The sequence below is a fragment of the Passer montanus genome, unplaced genomic scaffold, assembly GCF_014805655.1.
Source record: "Passer montanus isolate IOZ18808 unplaced genomic scaffold, ASM1480565v1 scaffold72, whole genome shotgun sequence".
NCBI classification, from domain to species: Eukaryota; Metazoa; Chordata; class Aves; order Passeriformes; family Passeridae; genus Passer; species Passer montanus.
Window position 1 is genome coordinate 1,462,495 of NW_024372370.1, and position 23,307 is coordinate 1,485,801.

Genomic DNA, 23,307 nt, shown 5'->3' on the forward strand with positions numbered 1-23,307 from the left:
AGTAACTCATATGCTCCACAGTGCTCAGTCCCCTCTAGAGGGAGTCCACTAACTGCACTAAGGAATGGAGAACACTGTCCAAGACACTGCACAATTCTTCGACCTCATTCTGACTTTGTTCTTTCCTTTTTCCTTAGAAGAAGCTGTATCATTTTGGGAAAAGGGTATCATTATCAGATTTGGTTTCTTCAGAAGTTACTCACCAGTAAGCATTTTTGCATTGGCTCATCCTTACTTGGCCTCAAACAGGCAGCTTTGCTATCATTAAAGCAAGTAGATCTAACAGTATGTATGTATTGAAACCGTGACACGTTCAATAAGAACCACACTCAGCCATCACTGGGAGAAAATTCTAAGGCTTGACTTCTGAAGGATTCTTAAGTACATGCCATCACGGCAAGAAAAAGTGGTTCTTCTGTACTGAAAAGATTTCTTAGCTTCACCATTTAAAATCTGAAAAATCTTACCTTAATCTATTTTTACAAACGTGTGCTCTTTTCATGTGACCAGACTCTGCTGCCTTCTCTTCCCATGATGGAAGAATACCTGTGACTGAGTTTGGCTAGCACTCCAAAAATGAGCTAACTCTTTTTCAAAGCAGGAGTGTATTTGTTTCCCTAACACACCAGAGCAAGAGATGGGTGACCATGTCTGACTGCTCAATGTCATATTTCATTTACACCTCTGTTATCTCAGTTAAAATAGTCGTATGTGTCTTTTCCATTAGGATACACAGACACCTAGTACTAAAAAAAGTACTTGTGAAAGGAACAAAACGTTAAGACTGTTCAGAAATTGGAGTCCTTTCTTTTCTTTTTAGCTAGTTAGAGCATTTTAGAGGGAAGAGAAAAAAATCACAAATCAGAGCAGAGAATGCAATAGCAGTTTGATCATCACTGCTTAAATTAACAATTCCTCTCCTTATTCTAAGCACAAAGTAATCCATTGCTTCTCTGTAGCAGTACCAGACTACTTTACTTCCTATGCTGGCCAGTAAAAAACTAGAAGCAAGGCTCCTCCTCATTTTCCCTGATTCATCTTTTTTCAGGTAAAAGTGGCCTTTGAGTGTCTGTTCTTGTCCTTATGCCACTCACTATGGAGGATATAACTTGTGGAAGGAAATTAAAAGGTGCTTTACTTTCCCCTATAGATACATAAGGCAAGCAGTGACCCAGCCCTGCATATGCTATACATTACAAAGCTGTTATGCCTGCCCTAAGTGTCTCTTTCTTTTTCTTTAATACCATATGGTACTAATTATCTTTGTGGGTACAAATAAAAATAAAGACTTCTTGAAACCACATTTGATTTATTCCTGACCACTGAAAAATCAGTAATAGAATACACTGTCAAACCACTGGCATGGAATGTGAATAATGTCTACCCTGCACTATGACTTCCCTCACATACAAACCTACATGCAACTACATTACAAAACATGAGGCAAGGAGAATTATGCTGAAGTCAGGATTCCCTATATACAACCATTGCTAACACCAACTACACAAACAAGCTTCACAAATTCAGTAAATTTTAACAGAAGGTCTCAAGGCACTGACAGGGATGGGCCAGAGGATAAGGAAAGCTAGACATCCTAGAGAAAAAAAGCATCTTGTTCAAAAAAGCCAAAGAAGTAAATTAGCATTTTGAAATGGGTACTGCAATGGCTAAACAGTTAACAGTACTGCCTAGGTTACTGGCAACTACAATGAAAATAAATGGAGGAGTGAGGGAATAAAACACACAAAAAAAAAATCACACTTAAGGTGTTGACTCTTCCATCATTTACCTTCCACCTTTACAGTTTGAAAGTGTTTTCAGAATTAAAACTCTAAACTATTAAGGTTCTTCATCAAGGTAGCAAATTACTCACAAATCTACAATATTTTAAAGCTCTGTAGCTGAATATTCATATTATGCCAAAGTGCTTAGATTGCTTCAAATGGGCACATGGGAAATTTGTGATGCTCAATTTGTGGTTAGTTACTAATGCAGCAACATTTTGCATTAATGAAACTCCTGATGTGCATTAATTACTGTACTGGCTTGTAACACATTTTTGTGCCTATTAGTTTGCTAATACTTAGAATAAAAATAATCATGTATGACTTGTGCAAGTAGGGAAATGTAAGCCACAGCTCATTTGGAATTTAGAAAAAACAGACTATATTAAGGAACCATGCAGTTTCTCACCAGTTATTCTTGTGCATGAGAAGATGCCATTAATGAAATGCATCAGCACATCTGAGTTCCTAGAAATGAACTTACCTTGGAGTCCCTAAAAATCGCTGTGATCTCAGTTGTTCAGCCACATACAAAGATGCTGCTGTTGCCAGTAGTTGTCTTCTTTCAAGATCTGTCAACTTGTGTCCTAGTTTTCAGAAAGAAGTTAAAAAAGAAAAATTAGATACCACAGACCAACACAGACACAAAAAGTAACAACTACCAGTAAAGACATTGCTCAGTCCTCACACATGAAAGCTACATATTTTCCCTTTAAATTAGGATGAGGCGTAGCATAGCAGACGCTCTGAGTTTCAGAGTTTAAATTGCATGTTTTCATACAAATCAGCCCAACTGCTAACACTGGTATCTCTGTTAAAAACAATTTGACAACTGAAAGAAAAGAAACTGAATGATGCTGCAGCATCTTGTTTTCGTTACTGAAATGTCACCGGTTGACATATTGTGCCTCATGCTGGTAAGGAATCCATCTGTACATTAGAACTTACTCAAAATATAGAACACTCTCAGTACTTTATCTGAGGCAAAGGCTACAGATCTTTCAAATAAAAGGGACAGCACAACAGTATAAACCCAAAAAATAAATGGGGATGAGGCTACTCATCAGCCCTGGGTCATTTAGTGTTATTTGTGTAATCATTAGTTCACAACTAATGGAGCCAAAGTCACACTTGACACTTTAGAAGCACAAAGTGGCTCAAAGCATTCTATAATCTGAAGTCAGGCAACCTAACAAATATTCGGCAAAAAGATACAACTGGGGTGACAGGAAGCAGGTTTTCTCCCAGTCTGGTCTTGTTCCAGAAAGTGAAGGTTAGATAAAGATTAAACTGTCCATTCAAGAGGCTAAAAAGAGCACAGGAACAGAACTCTGCCCTCTCCATCTTTAGGTCAGAAATCACACAACAGATATTTTGTATGAAAAGGTGGCAAATATGTGGCCAAGAATGATGTAAGATTCCAGAGAAGGACCACCAAGATGAGTAGAGAAATGGAGCATCTCTCTTATGAGGAACAGCTAAGAGAACTGGGATTGCTCAGCCTGGAAAGAGAAGGCTTCAGGGTGACCCAACTGCAGCTGTCCAGTACCTGAAAGGTGCCTGCCAGATAGATGGAGAGAGAATATTTTCAAGAGCATGTAGTTAAAGAACAAGAGGGAATAATTCAAACTGAAAGAGTTTTTAGACATTAGGAATAAATTCTTTACTGCAAGGGTGGTGAGGCACAGGAACAGGTTGTCCGGGCATGAATGCCCATCCCTGTAAGTCCTAAGGCCAATCTAGTCTAGTGGAAGGTATCCCTGCCCATGGCAGGGGGGTAAAACCAGGTGATTTTTAAGGTCCCTTGAAACCCAAGCCACTCTATGATTCTGTGAGAGAGAACAAAAAGACAAAGTACTTGGCTTACAAGGCAGGAAGTTAAATTTATACAAAACAGGACAAAAACTGCAAAGCTGAATTGTCATGAAGAAAAGAGGCAAACTTTATCCTTGAGAAACAGATTTTGCATAAGTGACAGCAAGAGCATTTCCCAAGGAAGAGAGGAGAATTACACAATTAAGTTAAAGGTTGAGAACTGAAAGACTTTGCTGAACTCAGTTACAACACAGCTCTCAAAAAGTGTTTTATGTGTACATACCACAGCAAATGCCATCATCCAGAAAAAGTACAGATTTCACATGAAAGGATGGGGGAAAAGCTTTGGAAGGCTCTATCTCCCAGAGGAACTCTGCCCAGAGAAACATATTTGCTTCCAGTCCTGCAGCAGACAGTCACACAGATCCCTTCTATACCTCCACCATCCCATGCCCTCAGTGCTATGTAATGTAAATTCACATTCCCCAGTACTGGTTACTAGCCAGTGACAATTTCTATCAGCAGAATAAAGTAAGACTAATGAGATTGTGAAGAAAATCCAGAATGGAGACTGCTGTAAAGGACTGGAGCAGACTCTACAGCAACAAACCCACAATTTCAAAACAGGATGTCTTCTGCACAGAACCCATCATTCCACTGGGCATATGAAACAGGGTTAGGTAAAGAGGCTAGGTTGGAGTCCACCTCAGAAATGCAATCATGCCACAGTGATGGGAATACATTCATTAAAGTCCAGCTAACAGTACAAAGAAGTTGTCACAGGCCAAAAAATGCAAATTTAAAAATAACAAAACTCAGAAAATCTGCATCAATCTCTTTAATTTAGTCTGCATTAGCATATTCTGGCTGAATATTACTGCAAGTTCCTTTGCTCAGTGTTTATTTTTTTATCTGCCTTGAAATGGAAACTATCTTCACTTCAACAAACACATGCAGAAATACAAATGCTGAAAGGTTTAGAAGCTGGCTTCAGAAATAAACTCGATATTTCCTTTGCCAGTTACTAGAAAAACTGATTGCAAAGCAAAATTCAAAAAGCACTGAACTTTTGTACTATTTGTACATATACACACACACATATATGTGTATATATATAAGCCTTATGTAATTATACATTGCAATAACATCAATTATCTGGATCTGAAATTTCTGCCAATTTTCCCATTGCTTACACACAGTGAAGAAACTCTGAGATCACTTTTTCAAAACACTGAATCTAAAACTGATGATTTGTTTACATGCCCCAGGCTAAAGGCACATCAGGAATCTGCCCTAAAGCCTTTGCCTTTCAGTCCCCCTGCCCAACACTCATGACAAGACCTGTAACCAAAACTGCACATTCCCACCTGCTCTAACACACACTGTTAGAACCAACTTAAATAAAGGAACAAGGTAAAACTAGAAAGGTCCCATTTCAAAGATTTTATTGCATGACCCTCTTCCTAGATAAAGTAACTGCTTTTGAGCTTACTGTGCTCAATATTTTCTTCCTGTATCTTCAATAGAAATCAAACTCCAAACAGCGAACGAAGGTCAATAAGTTGAAACAGGTTAACAACGGATCAAGAGTCACATTCACTTCATTACTGCCAAAATGAAAAAAATATTTATCCCTTTGTCACTATTTACAGCAGTTGTGTCACACATGTGGCAAGCAGAAAACCAGTTATTACTGTAGTATCCAATGTAGGATTTCTGGGAGATAATAGAAACATAGATAATACGTTCCTGTTAACAGGAACATAGCAAAATTAGGTTTTGGTGTCTGGCAATAAACATACAACCCTACCACAGAATGTCCTTAGCATAACTTTGGAGACATACCTCAGAAGTCTGATTAAAGGCTGCTTCCTAAGGATAGCAATTTACTTTTATTAGCAGGACAGACTGCTGTCAATCGTGCCTTAGTTCTCTGAACTCCACTCCTATTCCCCTTGCTGTCTGCTTTTGTGCTGCTGCTAGCTCAGCTGAATTCTAAACAGTTTTGAAGTCCAACTTACAATTACATTACTGTATTTGGAAATACACAAATGTTCCAGATAGTAATACCTTGGCTTCCCATTAAGTATTATTCCTCTTCAGAAGCTACTCCTCAGGATTTCAGTTGGGTGTCCTGAGGAGTAAGTTAATATTCACCATCAATAGACATATAGCAACACGATCCTTCATGTTCACCATACAGATTGATTTGGAGAGTAACAAAGCTATCTCTGGAGCAGTTGTTCAAGTGCTTCCTTAAAAGAGAGTGAAATGAGAAAGTAGCAAAGGTCCCCCGACTTCCAACACAGAAAGTTACACCATTGCTCTTCCCTGCTCTCATCACTGTAGACTCCTGGCTTACACAGAAATTTCACCTCCACAATAAAACATGGAACTAGCAGCTCCCAAATCTCTCTGCTTAACCTGAGATAAACTTCTGCATTATCACTGAATTATCAGGTGAATTAGATAAAGCAAATGCAAAACAGGAAGAATTATTATAAAAGTAAGTCACAATTAAAGGGGAAGCAATGTTATTCATGTTATTTAAAACTAGACTGCACACATCTATTACTACCAAATGGCAGAACCCTGGTCGGAAGGAAGAGAAGAAAAAAAGCATTTCTCCCTCATTTCCCTGATGTTATGATTGCTTAAATCAATATTATCCCAGTATCCCCCAAGCTGAGTCAAAAAGGTTCATGCAATTACTTTACATAACCAACTTCAAATTAAATTACATAAAGGTCATTTTTCCCATAACAGTCTCATTTGCATTTTGTCCTAGAAACGTGTTTTCTACTATCAATTACAGGGAAAAAAACAAAACAAAACAAACAAGCCCTGATTATGTGCGCCAGTAAGTTACTTAATATTTGAAGAGTGACTGTTTTCTGATTGGGAAGAATAAAAACTAAAAGCATAATGGGAAAGATTAAAAGTGCAATGCATAATTCAGATCAACACCAATGTAAGCAATGTTTGCAACATTCCTAGCTTCTACCTCAAGTTTTTCCTGGTGGAATTTTGAAATTAACCATTACAGACAGCACATATACCAAGTAGGCTGAGGCAGAAAATAAAGTTGAATGTTGTAACTATTAGATGCCAATGCAGAGAAAATGAATGGAATTACCAGCAAGCATCTCCTATATTCTAATAGTGTCAGACAGGGAAAGCTGTGTTCCCCCTCCTACTAATAGCAGAAGCCCCCAGACTTAAATTTAAAAGTCATATCTGCAGTCCCAATTCACCTAAAAAGCACTTTCACTCAGAATCATGGAATGACTGAGGCTGAAGGGACCTTGAAAAGCCCTCAGTTTATTCAGCATGTCCCCTCCCCACGAAGCAATCTCAACATCAAATTCAGAATAGATTGCTCAGAGGTTTGTACAGCAACACCTTTGAAATCCCCAGTCCATCACCCCTGACTCTTGCTGTGCAGCTGTGCAACTCACTGAAGAGCCTGGCTTCATATGCTTGGGAACCCACCCCAAGGTCCTAGAAGGTTGTCCTTAGCTCCACCCTAAGCTTTCTTGCTTCCAGTTGGTTTTCCCAGCTTCTCCCTACAGGTCATCTGTTCCAACACCAACACCACTCTTGTGGCTCTTAACTAGACTTACTCATATTTATTGCCATCTTTCTGACATACATCAGGGGGTTAAAACTGGACACAGTACTCTAAAGATGGTTTAATAAGTGTTAAGCAGAGTAATCATTTAGTCCAACCCTCATAATTACGATAATCACAATGTATCTAAAAGCCTTCATCACATACACAGTCTCTGGAGCCAATATGCCACTTCAGAAGAGAAATGTTTCCTCTTCATTCATTTCTGTATTAGAAATATAAAGAATTTCTGTTCTTTCTCTCCATTCAGATAAAGTAAACATGCTAGAAGAGGGAAAGTAAATTATTCCTGGTTTTGTTTGGGTTTTTTTCTCATGTATTTTGGGATGACTTCTGTGATAATCTCTTGGAAAATGCCATCTTTCATTGGCACAGGATGTGTCTTGTTTTGGTTTTTTTTCTCATGTATTTTAGGATGACTTCTGTGATAATCTCTTGGAAAATGCCATCTTTCATTGGCACAGGATGTGTCTTCCAAAGAGAGTGACTGATTTCAGACATCCTTTAATAACCAGAAAGAGAGGAACATCAAGAAGAAAATCTCAATATTTAAATAAAAAACTAGGAAAATATAAACTGTGAAACAGACTGAACCACAATGACTAATCCCATGAACAGGGTACTAACCTAAAGATCCTTTAATTTATCTTTTGTCCAAGACTCTTCTTGGATCTTTGTGAAAACAGAGATACACTGTCTGTGTAAATAAACAAATTGTAATGTAAATGTAACAAATGTAAAAATTCCTATAAAATAGGGATAACACACAGTAAATTTTCTTCTCATCAGGCAGACCAGAAAGTACAGAGGCTTCCCAGATTGTTTGGAAGCTGCAGAAGAACAGTGCATCTGACTCCTGCATGCTTGGCAGACATTTTTATTCTGTAAGCAAAGTGCTTGGAGGCCACTCTAAGACAGGTGCCACCTGACCTAATCAGTGCTCCTGCACCCACCCTCAGATCCACACACCTCCAAAACATGCATGGGTGCTCAGAGCAAGAACCCACTCCAGTTCACCTACTGCCAGCCAGCATTCCAGGCAGCCATCCCTCACATGGACAAAAAAGGACATGACAGCAGCTGCTTTGCCACCCTAATCATACTCTGCACAAGGGTCTTTCAGCACAGCTAGTATTTTAAAATAACTTGCAATAAACAAACTACTTCTGGTAGTGAATGTTTACCTAAAAATGGGAAGAGTTAAACTCTAATTATGAAAATTACTAAACATGCCCATTCTACATGTAATTTGAAGAGAGCATCACATCAGTTAATGGAAAAGCAGCCAAGATACATCTAATAATCCATTTTTTCTTAACATAAAGATCTTCTAATGGATTATAATGGAATTCATAAAAATGAAACTGGAAAACAAAGAATCTCTTATTTTACTCTCAAGACTCAATATTTATACTTGAAGAAAAATGCACATACAAAATGGGCCAGTACTTCATGCAGTCACCAGAGAGAACACAGTGAGATTCAGTTCTTATCTTCAGTGTAAATCACTACAACTGTAGTGGCAATTGTGCAGGTTACAAAAGAAACACAATGGATTGTGCTTGAGCATTAATACAACATACATCTCTGTTGAAGTTTTCCAAGTTTAAAACACTTCTGGCATGGATTCCTACTGTTAACAGCAGCACATATGTTTACATATTTCCAGATCTGTGTTGGCTATACATTTCTCTAATTTTTCAGACTGTCACAGCTCTTTCTTTTACAGCTATTAATCTTTTATAAGCAATAGTAAGATATATGAAGCTACTTAATTTTCAAATCCTCCTACCAAGGTTTACTCTGGATATTTATATTAAAAAGTTAGTTTAAGTGATTAAAGAAATTACATATAAATTAGTTTTTGTCTTTGCTTCTCTTGTTGAGCTTCTACCTGTCATCTACCCACCACTCTTGCTGCCTTCAACAGTTCCCATTTGAGTCATTGGATTTGTAGAAATATTTTTTAATGGGCACTTAAAAATCTGTCCTCAAATTCAAGTCATCAATTTTTTTTTAAGCATGAAGGATGTGATCCAGTGCAAACTACATCATTAAAAGCACTCTCAGTTTCTTTGGTGAGCTTTTAATCACTATTCACAAGTAACTATTCTTGAGCTGAAGTTCAATGACATAATATGTTTCTTTATCCATAATTAAGAAGGCTAATACGTGCTTGTGTTTGATACATGGAAGGAGATGAGCAAGACTTTTCATACAGCAAGAAAAAAGTCTAGGAATTTCATATGTGCCAATCATTAGTTTCCATTATGAAGCGTCACAATATCTGTTCTTATGTCTTCTGGTGTCCAGAGCAAATGCATATCTTTAAAAATCTTTTAATACAATACTGCTGTTTGATTTAAGTTGTTATTCTTCCCAGTTATGTGCCAGGGGAGGCAGCCTTCTCACAATATGGTATTGGGACTCTAACATCTTGCTTCCTTGCCTTTTTCCTCCATTCCCAGTCTGCCACTCACTTTGTACATCTGCTGAAGTTCGCTAGATTCCTTCATGAGCTAAGTCAACCCTGAAACTTACAAGAAAACTGCCCCAAAAAAAGCAGCAACAGTAAAAAAAATGCAGGTTTCATGGTGGTTTAGAGATCTGGATCTACTCAGGAAAATGACTGAACAGTCCCAGAAACACCGGAGAGGTAAGACATGAGATTCTGTATTCAAATGTCAGGGAAGGGAGAGAGACCAGCTACAGCAGCACCAAGCCTTCAAGAGCAGATGAGCAGAGTACCCTGGAATCTCTGCTGGATGAAAGCCAGCTGAGTTACCCAAAGATTAGCTAAGTACCCCCTAGCAAAAACAACAAAGGAACCTTTCAGCTCAAAGCATGGCAAGCGCACTGCCGCTCAAGGTGGCTAACACCTGTTCCTGTGGTCTCAGTCAGGAGCCAGGAACAAGCAGGATGCATCAATCCCACATGTAGGACTGTATCACACACAGAGTTGTCAATTACATCACGATATCAAGTAGTTCTGGTGCAAAGAATAGTCATCCACACACTCACACACTGAGTCCTGAGGTAAGAAAAATCTGTTCTGCTCCTTAATGAGACTAGAATTTGGCAAGGTGCCAGTCATATCCAGTGACTGCCAATCTGGCAGTGCTGCCTCCAAAGTGAGATGAGGATTCTGCCACATTGGATTAATGATGAATGGGGGGAAAGGAATCTCCACAGGATTCACAAAGGACCCATGAATGATGAACTATAAATACTGTCTTTTTTTTAATAAGAAAGATGTTCTGCCCAGTGAATGCCAGCTGAGGTGAGAGAATAAGAACTGAGTCTCTGACTACACGGGTCAAGAAAGCATCTACATCAGATTGGCTAAGAGAGAAGACAACCTTTTAAAACCTGATCCTTGGGAAAAGAAACTAACCTATTTGTTTTCTTACATGTTTCTAGCAACCATTGGTAAACATTTTTAAAATTATAGCAGTTTGAGATGCTGTAAAGAAATAATTGCATTTGTATTTATGTTAATCTAGTGTATGAGGTAACAATTTCAAAATTATGCCCATTACTGTGTGCAAAGTGTATTAAGACCAGGGTACTGAAATACTCTGATAAAACGCCAGATCCTCCAGAGAAGGCTACAGAGAAAACAAAGGGTGCCAAAAGGCAATTATAAAGGTGATACACCAACTTAATGAAGAAGCAACAGTGCTGAGTGAAAACTTATCCAGCTATAGTTAATGGTAGAAGTACTGTGTGTAATGAAGCATGTTAGCATAGCAGAATTAAACTGATGTTTATTTTACATATTTCATGTTACCTATAAATGGCTTTTCCTGACATTGAGTGTACTTCATTTACTATTTCAACACTACAAGTATGTATTTTGCCTTCTTGAAAATTAAAAAAAAGTTAACTGTTTCAACTTTATGCATTATTTAAAAACTCTAATTGTGTGTATGCACAGATATATTTGAAGAAAAAGTAAAAACTGGGGAGCATGTAAGTCTAAAAATATAAAGGAGCAATAATCAAAACAACACTGCTTAAGAAAAGAAACATTTCCAAATTGAACAAACCTTTAAAACCATCAGGATAGACTTCAGGAAGGAATTTAGTGCTGATGTCTCCTTGAACAAAGCGTGGATGAACGATCACTTCTCGCAGTAAAGAAATATTGTGAGCCACACCTGAAAACAAAACAACCAAATCAATACAAAATCAGGCAATATTAATCACAAATTACAGTAGGAAAGGACTTATAGGAACTCCTATATTTCTGGAATAAATACTTGTTCACAACTTAGATACCATAGTACTGATGTAATGAATGCAGATCTACCAGTTTTGCTTCACTCCTGCCTCAAAACCCTTTTAAACACACTGTTTAATTATAAAGTAAACAATCTAAATTGTCACATTATCAAACCTAATTCAAACACCTGGTTGAGTTAAGGACACGAAGCACAACCAAGAGATTTTGGTTAAGTTCTAAAAGATGTAGGCAAGACCAGAGCCATCTCCTTGAAATAACAAGCTAGTCATGACAGTAAATATTAGCTCAATTCCACTGAATCCTGAATGGAAAATATGAACCATGATACAGCACAATCACAGTAACGAAATACAGTAAGAACTTTAAGCACTTAACATTTTACAACATTTTTTTATCATTTCTAATGCATAAGGGACTCCTGGGTAACTTACAAAAAAAGAAATTTATTGCTTCCTCCGCACGTACTTTTAACCAACCTTGCCTGGTCAATTCTTTTATTGAATACCCTGGTTCCCCTTTAGCACCCCTCCATGACTCTGTTAGGCATACAGCCCACAAAAATTATTTCTTTAATTTTAAAATTATTTATCACAGAAGCTTTAGAGATACCTTTATCTTTTAATTTCTTTGAATATTATGCAACTTCATATTTTCTGCATTGCTTTTTCTCTATCTCCTAAATTATTCTATTTTTAATTTAATAACTTCTATGTAACTAAGCTAGTGACTTAATGCTAAACTGCGCCTTGCCAGAAGTACTAGCAGTTTAGCACTGAATATGATGGTCACTACAAGTCATTTCATTGAAATGCAATTAAATACAATAAATACATTAAATACAAGAAAGTCCTTATAGAAGATGGGAGAGGAAAGGTGGTGCAAAAAAATCCTTGAGAAAAAACTGTCTAGATAATTTAAGTTATGTTCTCCTTACTGCAAACAATTTTCAAAAAGAAGGTACTCTCTCTTTTGAGAGTAGCACACAGATGATCTCTGGAAAGTTTGTCAGAAAACCACCACTGTTATCTCCATCTCTTGTCAATTTTAGAAAGAGAGCAAACAAATTCTGATGAACAGAAAGTTCTATCTTAATATGACTACACAATAACACTGGCTCATAAACATTAATATTTCTTAAGAAAAGCTGGAATAGACCTGCAGTTTGGGAGCATTACAGTTGTTAATTTATTCCAGGTATGGATAAATGAGGAGCTCCTACAGAAAGGAGGTTATCCAACCTCAGCTGTGCACATTCTCACCCCTCTGGAAATACAAAGTAATCACATTTTTTTGTCATTGTCAGAGGAGCAGGTAACTCCAAATCACATTGCATTTGCCATATCACATTAACTTTGGCTCTAGCTGCACACAGTTAAGTATAAAATGCGGAGCACATCACAAAACAGTTCATGGCAAAAGTTTGTCTGTGTATCCACATCTCTTGCAAAGCACAAAATTCTGTACTTCACATGTTTACTCACAAATTGTGATTGTGATGATATGATCACAATTAGAGACAACATGACTCAATTGTTTGCAGGTTTTTTCCTAATACCTTTAGTTTAAAATAATATTGAAAAATACTTAATTCCAAAGTGGGGTATTTCAGCTGTAAATTAGGTTATTTGGATTTTTTTTCCCTTGTTGAGATCTCACCAAAGCAAAGACACTAGCATAACAGAGCATGCAAATTGCTGAGGCTACAGGAGATTCTTTTACACTCCTTTTCCTTTTGTGTTTTTCCAGTTTAGAAGCATGAACAACATCCTTGCTATTTTATATGCAGACCAGTTCAAACACTTTCAAAGCTTTCTTCCCCTACTAGTCTGCTGCTGGTGTGAATTTTCAAGCTCTCTGTGTGGCCGTCACTGAAACCACTTTAAATGCACCGAGTCAGACTCGGCCTCATTGAATCATGAAGTCACAGCTTTAAAGACCCGTTCATGAGCCATTAAATAGCACATGACACCAGCAGTTCAATGATGACATGATAGAAATTTGTCCATTTGATTAAAAGAAGATCCTTGCGGCCTGTGACCTAAATAAATGTTCACAGACCCTGATTTAATAAACACTGAATGACAGTCACACTGCAACTCCACTAAACAAAAGAATTCAAAATCTTACACTAAATGACCATAACTTGCAAACAAATAGTATCTGTCTTTGGCTGCTACAAATTTCCCCCAAAATTTCAATCTGCATAGTAAGTTGAAATATCCCAGAGACTTCATCTATTACAAAATCAAGAGGAGGAGTCCTTCAACGCTACCCAACTTTGAACCCAGGATTTAACAATGCTACAATGTGTAACCAGATCATTTCACATTTTTCTTTTCTAAACTGCTATAAGATCCCTGCTGAGGTGATGGCTGATGACAGATGACAGAGCTTGGTGTCTCAACTGACTGCCCCAAAAGACCTAAAATCAAAAAAATACTGTGAGTATTCAAGATTATTTTTAACTCATGTGCATCTGAAAAATATGAGGCTTCTGCAATGTTTTAAGCTCCAAAATTCGTTTAGTAAGTTCAAAAGCACAGACAAGCCGAGGTGTTTGAGAAGCAATACAAAATGTGTTTTACATACATGAATTAAAAGTTTAATTAGCAAGTTTCCCTTTAAAGTATCATGAAAGGCTATCTTTATCAGTCCCCATGATCATTATGTGAGCAATGACTGCATGGTTGATCTGCTTTTCAAGACTGAGTTGGTACTTTTAGTGATGTACCAAATCATATGGCTTTAAAAAAAATTACCAGTGTAATCCTTCAGAAGTCTACAAGTTTTAGATTTGCAATTTAGTGTGACCTCTGTCAAAGTTCATAAGGTCTCCATCTGTGTGTGAGTAACTACTAGGCTACAGAAATATGGACCCCTAGAGCAGCTTGCTCCTGACTACCTGCTGCTTCCAAAACACTGGCCAGACATTAGCCTCACACTCTCACAGGATCAAACAGAGGCTAACAGGCAGTGCTTATTTCATGCAAACTTAGACACTAAACTGAAGTATATTGTATTTATATTGCAGTGGTTTTCAGAGAATTTTTCTTTTTCTTGACCATATCTGTAGTCTGCCAGGAACAAAATCACATTTGTTAGCCTGACAAGCCATGACATTTTCAACAAACAAACAAAATCCTAAACTATATCAATTCATTTCTCCTCCAGAAAACAAAATTTCACTTCAGCTTCATGATTTTTACATTGTTAAGGCCGACACAGAACTCCAGTTACAGTTATGTTCTTCTTTCCTCTAAGTCAAAATATAATAATCACTGGTTTTGTACCCCTATTTTTTCTTTTTGCTTGGCTGTAGTTTTCATACAATATTGCATCAGTAGCTTCTTGGGTTTCAATTTTTACACACTATTTTACAGAATACATTTGTAAAAGAAAGCAGACTAGCATTTAAATTATGGAAAGCTAATGAAATTTTTTAAAACCACATATTCATACGCTTTATATAGAACACAAATTGCTGAGGTTCCACTAATTTGCCAGTTAAATTGTCATTATTGCCTAATGAATACAGGAACACACTAAACAATCACACTGCTCACCAGAGCTTATTAGCAATCCCCATTTAAGCCCTCATTAAAAAAAAAAATTAAATTATAATCAGAAGAAATTACTCCCCATACTGCCTGTCTTCATCTTGCTTCCTTCCCTCCTTCATTCTCTGCCTTAAAAACTCTGCTAAGTACACCAGACTTTTCATTAACTTAGCTACATACTGCAGCCTTACTCCAAACCTGTCCTTGCAAGAGAACCCAAAGACAACAATAAAATTCATTTTATATAAAACAATTTTATAACAGATTTATAAAGAGGCTATCACACCACATTTTTACTCACTAAAAATCAGAACTTGGAATGCCAAGGCACAAAATCATAGGCAATGTTTTCACTATAAATATTTACTGACACTAAACATATTCAGTGTTGATTAGCCTTTTTACAGTATTAAGCTTCTGTCATCTTGATGGCTGCAAACACAAATCTGCATTTATCCATGTAAACTTAATTGGAGTCCTACATGCCCCTCTGTAGATAAGCAGTTGAATAGACTTAACTTGCTGATAATTTCAAATGGTGCCAAGTGGAACAGAAAGAACTTATCTGCACACTTACTGACTGCAAAACCAACATGTGGAGCACAGGACTAGAGGTTTCTCTTTTTAACAAGCCAGCAAAGCTAAACTACCACCCAACAATTTAAATGCTGAATAAGAATAAATGTGATGAAGCTTAGGAGGTATCTCAGTTATTTCTCTAAAGAAAATATTAAAAAATATTAACTAAGCTCTGCACTAAGCATTATGAAACACTGATTACGCTACTGCTCACTTAAAACAAGAACATTATTGGATTTGCACAGACTATGAAAGCACCACTTTCAACACATGAACTTTCCAAGTCCATGATTACCACCCAGCAAGGCTCTATGTTCATAATTCCAAAAGTTTTTATAATATTCCCTAAAACCCTCAACATTCAACTGTTTAACTGTCTTTCAAAGCTTGTGTTTTGCTACAACTCACTTCAAAGCTGGCTATCCATGAAAAAAGACCCATCCCAAAAGCAAGGAAAAGAGGGGGCTTTAGCTTTTAATTTTAATACACAAACAGCCACATAAAATTCTCACATGGGATCAGTACACCACTGACCCTCAGACCTGAAAATGTATGCCAATTAAAAACAATAATTCTTTCAGATATAAAAGTCTGGAGCTTGCTGAACTCACACACCAGGATAAAGGGGGAGAAGAAGGGAGGTAAAAGGAGATAATATATGTTAAAATCATAGTGTAAAATCATAAGTTCAAACTCAAACTTTTGTGACTGCATGTCGTTCTGAACTTCTTAGTAAGAGAAAGAGGACCATTATTTACAGTGTTAGCAAATACAAATGAATGTGTGAATCAGTAGAATAATTTGAAATAGAAGCTACGCAGGCTTTGTCAAGAAAAGGGAAAGAAAACAAATGGCCATTCCACCATCATCCTCAGATATCCTTTTACTCTAAATATGGGGAACACAACACTAGGACAACTTCATATCTAGAGAAATAATAACATTCATTTCTTGTTTTTCACTGCCCCAGTTCTTTCTCCTTAATAAAAGGGAGAGAAAAAAAACTATACAAACAAAAAACTTATCTGGCCAAAAAAAGCTACCTTTTTTAATTTCCCCTTCTGCACCAATAACATTGCCTTCCTCTTTTACCTGATCAGCCTGCACTTCAATTGCCCTTCTGTCTTTTCCACAGGACACTGGTAATCTGTAACCCTTCCTAAAAGACATCCCACAACATTTCGCTGACAAGCTCCCATTCCCACTCCCTCCCTCGTGACTGGCTTAAGAAAAGGCGAGACCAGGAGCAGCATCTGAGCTCCAAGCCGATGCTACTAAGCATTCTGAAATGGTCCCTTCTAGTCATTTTGAACTAAGCTTGTTTCCTTTCCTTCTCCAGTTTTGGTTTCCACATCAATACACTGGGGAATCTGCAAGGGGTGAGATCACAAATACTCTTGCAGAAGTACCCATCTGTTACCACTGCCATGCAGAAACTGTGTGACCTGTTGAAACATTTTTTAAAAACACAACCAAAAAAACAAAACCTTATTTCATTTTTTAAGAGTAGACACTATACACTGTTTTTGCAAGTAAATAGGTTTTTTACATACAAAGATTGTTTTGCTCACAATACCAGTGAGAGCATTTGCAGAGGCTCAGAATACAGGAGAGTCTAAAACTTACATGTATACCGACACAGAGAAGCACCTTGAAAGTTAAAACAAAATAAGTCAGTAATTTATGATGTTTGGATCTAACTTAAAGTTTACTGTGAAAACCTTTGTACACGAAATCAGTTTATTTGAAATATATGATAAAATACTAACATTGAAGTTGGGTGGTTTTTCTTCTGCTCTAGGATGACCCTGCTCGAGCACATGATCCACTGTGTTGGACCACATGATCCACTGTGACCCCTTCCAATCTTACTCATTCTGTGATTCTTGAAAAGCCAAGGCCTTCTCACAACCCTAAGTACTTAATATCCACTAAGTACAGTTCTCCTCCCCCCCTCCCCCCCCAGTTAGTGTGTTTACAGTTGCAAAAGCTCAAGACAACAATTTTTGCTGCCACTATTCTGGCAGGTCTCCACTCAAGAGTTAAGTTCTACATTTCTCTTCCCTCAAACATTTAACACTTTGCTGTTTTCTATTTTACGTTTACTCTTTCACTTCATGCTGGAAAATTCCCCCATCCCCAGCTGGTGGCTCCCTTATTCTACTCCTCATTTCTACTCCTTCTTGCTCTATCTACTGCTTACTCTTTTCTTCAGAGGCTGCTTTACCTCTTCCTTCTCCCTAATGGTCTAATGCATTCCTCTCTGCACACAGCAAGCAGAATCTCTACAGAGAAGGGTTGACTTTATACAAAGACTTAAACTTCATATTATTGCTTTACTTTTGAATGCTCAGGGAAGATACAAAGCAAACAGAGGTCAAAGGAAAGATTCCTATAATCTGCACTCAAGGATATGAGCTATCTGTCCAATCAGACCCTCTAGTGAATTGACAATGTGGTCTACTTGATGCATAAATATAACCATTTCTTTTATTTAAATAGATAAAAATAAATTTCATACACAAACTTTCCGAAACTTCATACTGGGATTTATACAAACCTTCAAATGAACAGATTATCCAGCACCAGAAATGTCAAAAGCCTATTAAAACTTTAGAAAAGCCAAGAAGGAAAGCATACCACACCATGTTTACACACACAGGACATACACTGAAAGGCATTCTTTCAATACCTTATTTCTGCTGTTCAAATTAAACTCCCCTAAAATAAACAAAACAAAAAAAGTTTCTGGAAAAAGTACCATAAGATACAGAGATGAACTACTAATAACAGTGCATGCTCAAAAGAAATAAATCATGCCCCTTCCCAATTGAGCAACAGTGCCTCTCTGCTTGACTGGAATCCTGAACTTTTCACTATTCACAAATTTTCCAGTAATCACTGCACAAAACAAATTTCTCTTCTTGAGAGAAATCTGAGTTGGACCCTTAACGTTAATCACTCCTGAATTATACTGCAAGACTCAGAGACAAAAATATTACCTAATTAGACCCTTTGTCATTCTGGAGTCTCAGCTGAGATTTTGAATTCAGATCAGTTCTCAGTGGAGAAGTCAGTTCCTGTCAGAATAATTTAGAGTGTAAAGAACCTCAAGAGATCATTTAATCTAATCCACAACTCAAAGAAAAGCTATCCTAGACTTTCATCTGCTCCCATTAACAACAATGGAATATACACAGGAAAAAAGTTTGAGATTACATTCCCACGATCACATTGACTCTATCTTGACTCAATCTTGAGTTAGTCATACTCTTAGCATCTACCAATGAGCAGACTGCACAATTTCTTTTTTCACTGTGGACAAGTTGTCATCAGCCCAAATGGTAATAAAATATTCATGCATCAGGCATTTTCAGAGCACAGCATTGTTGCAAATATCCCTATTTACTTAATACTGCTATTGCAGGCACTATATGATGCAGTCTTGGCTGCTTAAGGTATGACTTACTCAAATTTTGCTGAAGTCTACTTCCTTTGCAAGTATTAGACTATTTTTACAATTTAACTATTTGAATTTCCTCCATGATCTTGTTGGGCAGATTCAACTGGGAAGGGTGGCTAAACCATGAAAAATTCAAGGCCAGGTAGTGTCCAGTCCAAGAAAACAAGCCAATAAAGACCTCTCCGGGGACTTGTTCCCTGTAAGTGGAACAGAGCTAAAAAGGAATGGGGTAACTTTTGAATACCTCAAAGCCACAGCAAAGAAACTGAATGTTTTCTCACAGAGCCAACAGACAAGGAGCAGCAGAGTACGTCCTTGCCCTTCACACTGCCAACATGCTTCAACCCAGCCTAGATGAGTCACCTCCTGAAGGGTCACTGTGCTACTTCAGTCCTGGATTCTCTGCTGAGACTGCCATGAATGACATTGTGTAGTGGCATTTGCTCCAAAAAGACATTTGTCTTCTAGGAACTGGATAAAAGCCACTGATTTCACACAGGTCAGCAAGCAACCATCAAAACAGTAGTGACTCAAATTCCTTACCAACTTTTGTCTGCTTTGAACTGGTGACACAGAAATGATTGGGAAGACTCCATCCTCCATTAGCAGTCCCCAAGCTATGCATTAGATGGTCCTTGACCTGTTACCCAGCCACCCTACTTCCCATTCCCACCCTATGTGAATGAACAAGCATCTTTGTTTACAGAACCTGCAATCCTTGGGATTTTAAATCTGAAATTCTCCCAGCATACATCATCACTACAACTGACACTGATTCCAGCTGGTATTGCTTATCTAAAATGCTCTAGAAGAGTTCATTACTTACAGGGAAAAACCACAGTGTCTCTAAAACACCATGAAAACATAAATGCTGCTCCCTAGAATTTCAGAGGGACAAGGGGGCTGTGCTGAGAAACAGGGATCTAGACATACTATTCAGGAAGACTGGTAATCTCTATCTACAAGCTCACTAATCAAACATAAAACGAAGTAACTTCAACAATAGGTAAAAAAAAAAATTGTATCTTTTACTACTAACAAAAACTCAAATTGGAAAAGACAATGTGATGCACTTTACAAAAGACCAAGGCAGTTTAATATTTTGTTACATAGAAACCCAACTTTGCAAAGCAAAAATATACACCATCATTTTAGGGTACCAAAAAAAACCCCCAACCAAAAAAGGAGTTCTGCACATGCCAATGCAGTTTATAATATGACAGATTAGACAGTTTCTACTAAGTACCCTACCAAAATCATTCACACTAGGCAAGAGAAGAGATACTTTAATATCCACAAATGTTCCATTTTAAATAAACTCTGAGAAGAAACTACCAGCTGTGTAAAACTACACAAAAATCTTGGTGGTTTTCAAATGGAAACCACTGGCCACTGCAACTAAAAAGGTGTTCTGAAAATTCATCTACTTTTTAAACCTGTAGTACATTACATTTTGTGGTTTGCAGTACTTTAGAAAAAAATCCCCCTGTAGTTCACTAATTACCTCTTTAAATGTTTTTAATAGACTAAAAGCTTTCTCAGATAGAAATACTACAGAGACATTAGATATGATGAATACATGCATACTAATAAAAAGACTGTAAAACCCTCAAGAATAGAAATTAGTACTTTTCAGGTGTAAGGTCTCATATACTGCACTAATATTTATAATCTGTGGAACTGTTATTGGGTACATCTGTGTAAAACACCTAAACACAAACTACCAGTTTCCATCCCATATTATAGCACACAATAAAAAACAGTGCTGCACACACATTGCAATATTCTCATCAAATAAAATACTTTTAGCTTCATTTGCTGTCAATACAACAGAGTGTGAATCCAGAGCCTGTCTCCATTAATAACAACACCAACATATCCCACTTCACATCAATTTAACTACAGCAGTATGAATTTCTCTCGCATATAAATTTACTCAGCTGTTTTACATCAGGGGTTTACATCAGCACATTGTACTGCAATAGTCTAATGGCTCAAGTTGCACCAATATAAATCTATGTTAGAGTTAGCAGTTCATTTACAATGGTTAATCCTACCATGTATCTAACTACAATGTGGTAGAGGGATGTTCATTTTCCCCTAGACAGATAAATCTTTGAAGTTTGACAGGACAACTGTACCATTCAGCAGCTCAGCATTCAAGCCAAACCAAGTTTTACAAAAACTTCACAGAAATTTTTACCTCTCTTATCCTGAGCTGTCCTTCCCATTTTCTGTAAGACACAGAGGAAGACCTAAAGATTTCTCCCACACAAAACATGGCTCCCCTCACCAAAACTTAAAAAGATAAAAGTGGTCAGGGCTGATTTACCACTGCTGCCTGGAAAGCCTGGAAGAATGGCTGCATCTCCTATGCAATCAGTGAGCAAGAACTGAAGCACATGCTGATCAATAGCCTACATCTGTATCTGCCCAAACCTAAAAAATTACCCTAAAAAATGAAAAGTAGGGAAATATATACATATATACACACACACACATATATATATACACAATCAACCACTGCATTGTGATAATATTTAATTGCCATCAATGTATTAAACTCCTAAAAAATTGCAATACTTTAAATTTCTTAGTGCAATGGCCTTTTTTTCCCCCTCTACAACATAATAAATCATTTACATGCTACCATTCAGTGAGAACTATGAGTTTTAAAGGAAAGTTATTTAAATATTTATCTTACAATATCCAAGAGAAAAATTTTAAAAAAAGTCTCTTTAGAGTTGATGTATCTTCTCAGCTTAATTAACACAAGCTTTTCCTTTTTTAATTTGCACTTAAGAAGTGGGAACTTTACTCAATTTGCTAATTACTACATTTTCAAGCTGTTTTCTTGAAATAGATGACAGCCTATCACACTAGGAATCCAAATTTCTCTTGTTACCTCGAATTACGTAGTTGTCCAAAGCCTCTTCCATTCTTTTCAGTGCTTCAGCTCTATTAGAGCCATAGGTAATCAGCTAAAGAAAAAAAAAAGGTATTTATATTACCTAGAAATTATATGTTTTTTTCTAGAATTTGAATAGCATTTAAAAATGAAATAGGTTTGTAGCATTTCTGCAGTCATAAAAAAGCATTTCTGTGTTTGTGAACCATTACTGTATTTGTGCTAGAAAGGCTCCCTGAAATTTAAAGAAAATGCTAAGAACTCTTATCCCACTCAATGAAAGAAGGCCAATCACTGTTTCTTTCATAAAACTTAAAAGTATCTAAACAAGCTCTCAGAAAATCAGACAAGATGTTCAATATCCAAGCTGATTCACCAGATTCATAATGCCCAACAAACTCCTAAGATATCATTATTTTGAGGACTAGACTCTATCACGTCACATTTTAATTTTACCAATATATTCCCTGTGAATAAGAACTAATACTAAGAGACACTACCAAGCATTTCTTTCAATGCTTCTTTTTGTAAGCCATAATTATTGACACTTGCATCCAAGCTAGACCATATTAAAAAAGATAGATTGGCAGTATCTAAGTCAGACAATAAACGCTGGTGTTTAAATCAGAATCTTCTTAATAATTAGAAACTGCAAGACAAATAACTATAGTGTCAAAAGGTAAAAAGAATTTTATTTAGAAGTGACACCAGATTTCCTCTACTCCACATCTTGCTTCACTTCTTTTGTATTCCCTTGAGGCATGTTATGCCTGGCACCTTTAAAACACTGATTTACCAATCCTTTAGTATCTCTCTCATAAAAGATCTGTGTATAAAATCAGTACTTCATACCTTTAGAATATTTAGAAATAATGTTCAACTCACTTTTGAGATCATGGGATCATAATAAATGCTAATGTCACTTCCTTGTTGTATACCACTGTCAACACGTACCTTCAAAAATAAGAAGTGAAAATAATTATATATTACTGGGAAAAAAATTTAAACATGAGGATCAAATCTACCCATCAGCCTTAAACCATAACCCCAACAAAGCTTATCACATACATTTTTCACTCTGGAAAGACTAGAATAATTATTTGTTTTTAGAGAACCTGGGAGGAGGGAAGGGAAGCAAAAACATTTGCAAATTAGTCTCTCCTTTATGAGAAACTTGACTGCAATCTTGAGTTCATAGTCAAAATTCTCCTTTGTTCTCTAGAAGGCACAGTAAACACAGTAAATCTGATCTGAGAATTTCAGCTGTGTTACACTCGCTTCAACTCTAAACATATTCAATTCTGATTTAATCCCTGCAATAAAA

General features: G+C 36.9%; 1 protein-coding gene across 2 annotated transcripts in view; it reads right to left on the reverse strand.

Annotated features, from left to right (window-relative positions):
- The window catches only part of PCCA (propionyl-CoA carboxylase subunit alpha), a 262,979-nt gene that overhangs the window by 125,724 nt on the left and 113,948 nt on the right, over nt 1-23,307 (reverse strand). For both annotated transcript variants that reach the window (XM_039730386.1, XM_039730385.1), the window contains exons 14-17: nt 22,869-22,937; nt 21,981-22,056; nt 11,280-11,390; nt 2,269-2,371 (exon numbers count right to left, since the gene is read on the reverse strand). In XM_039730386.1, the coding sequence (XP_039586320.1) occupies nt 2,269-2,371; nt 11,280-11,390; nt 21,981-22,056; nt 22,869-22,937 (359 nt within the window). The remainder of the gene's footprint in view (nt 1-2,268; nt 2,372-11,279; nt 11,391-21,980; nt 22,057-22,868; nt 22,938-23,307) is intronic.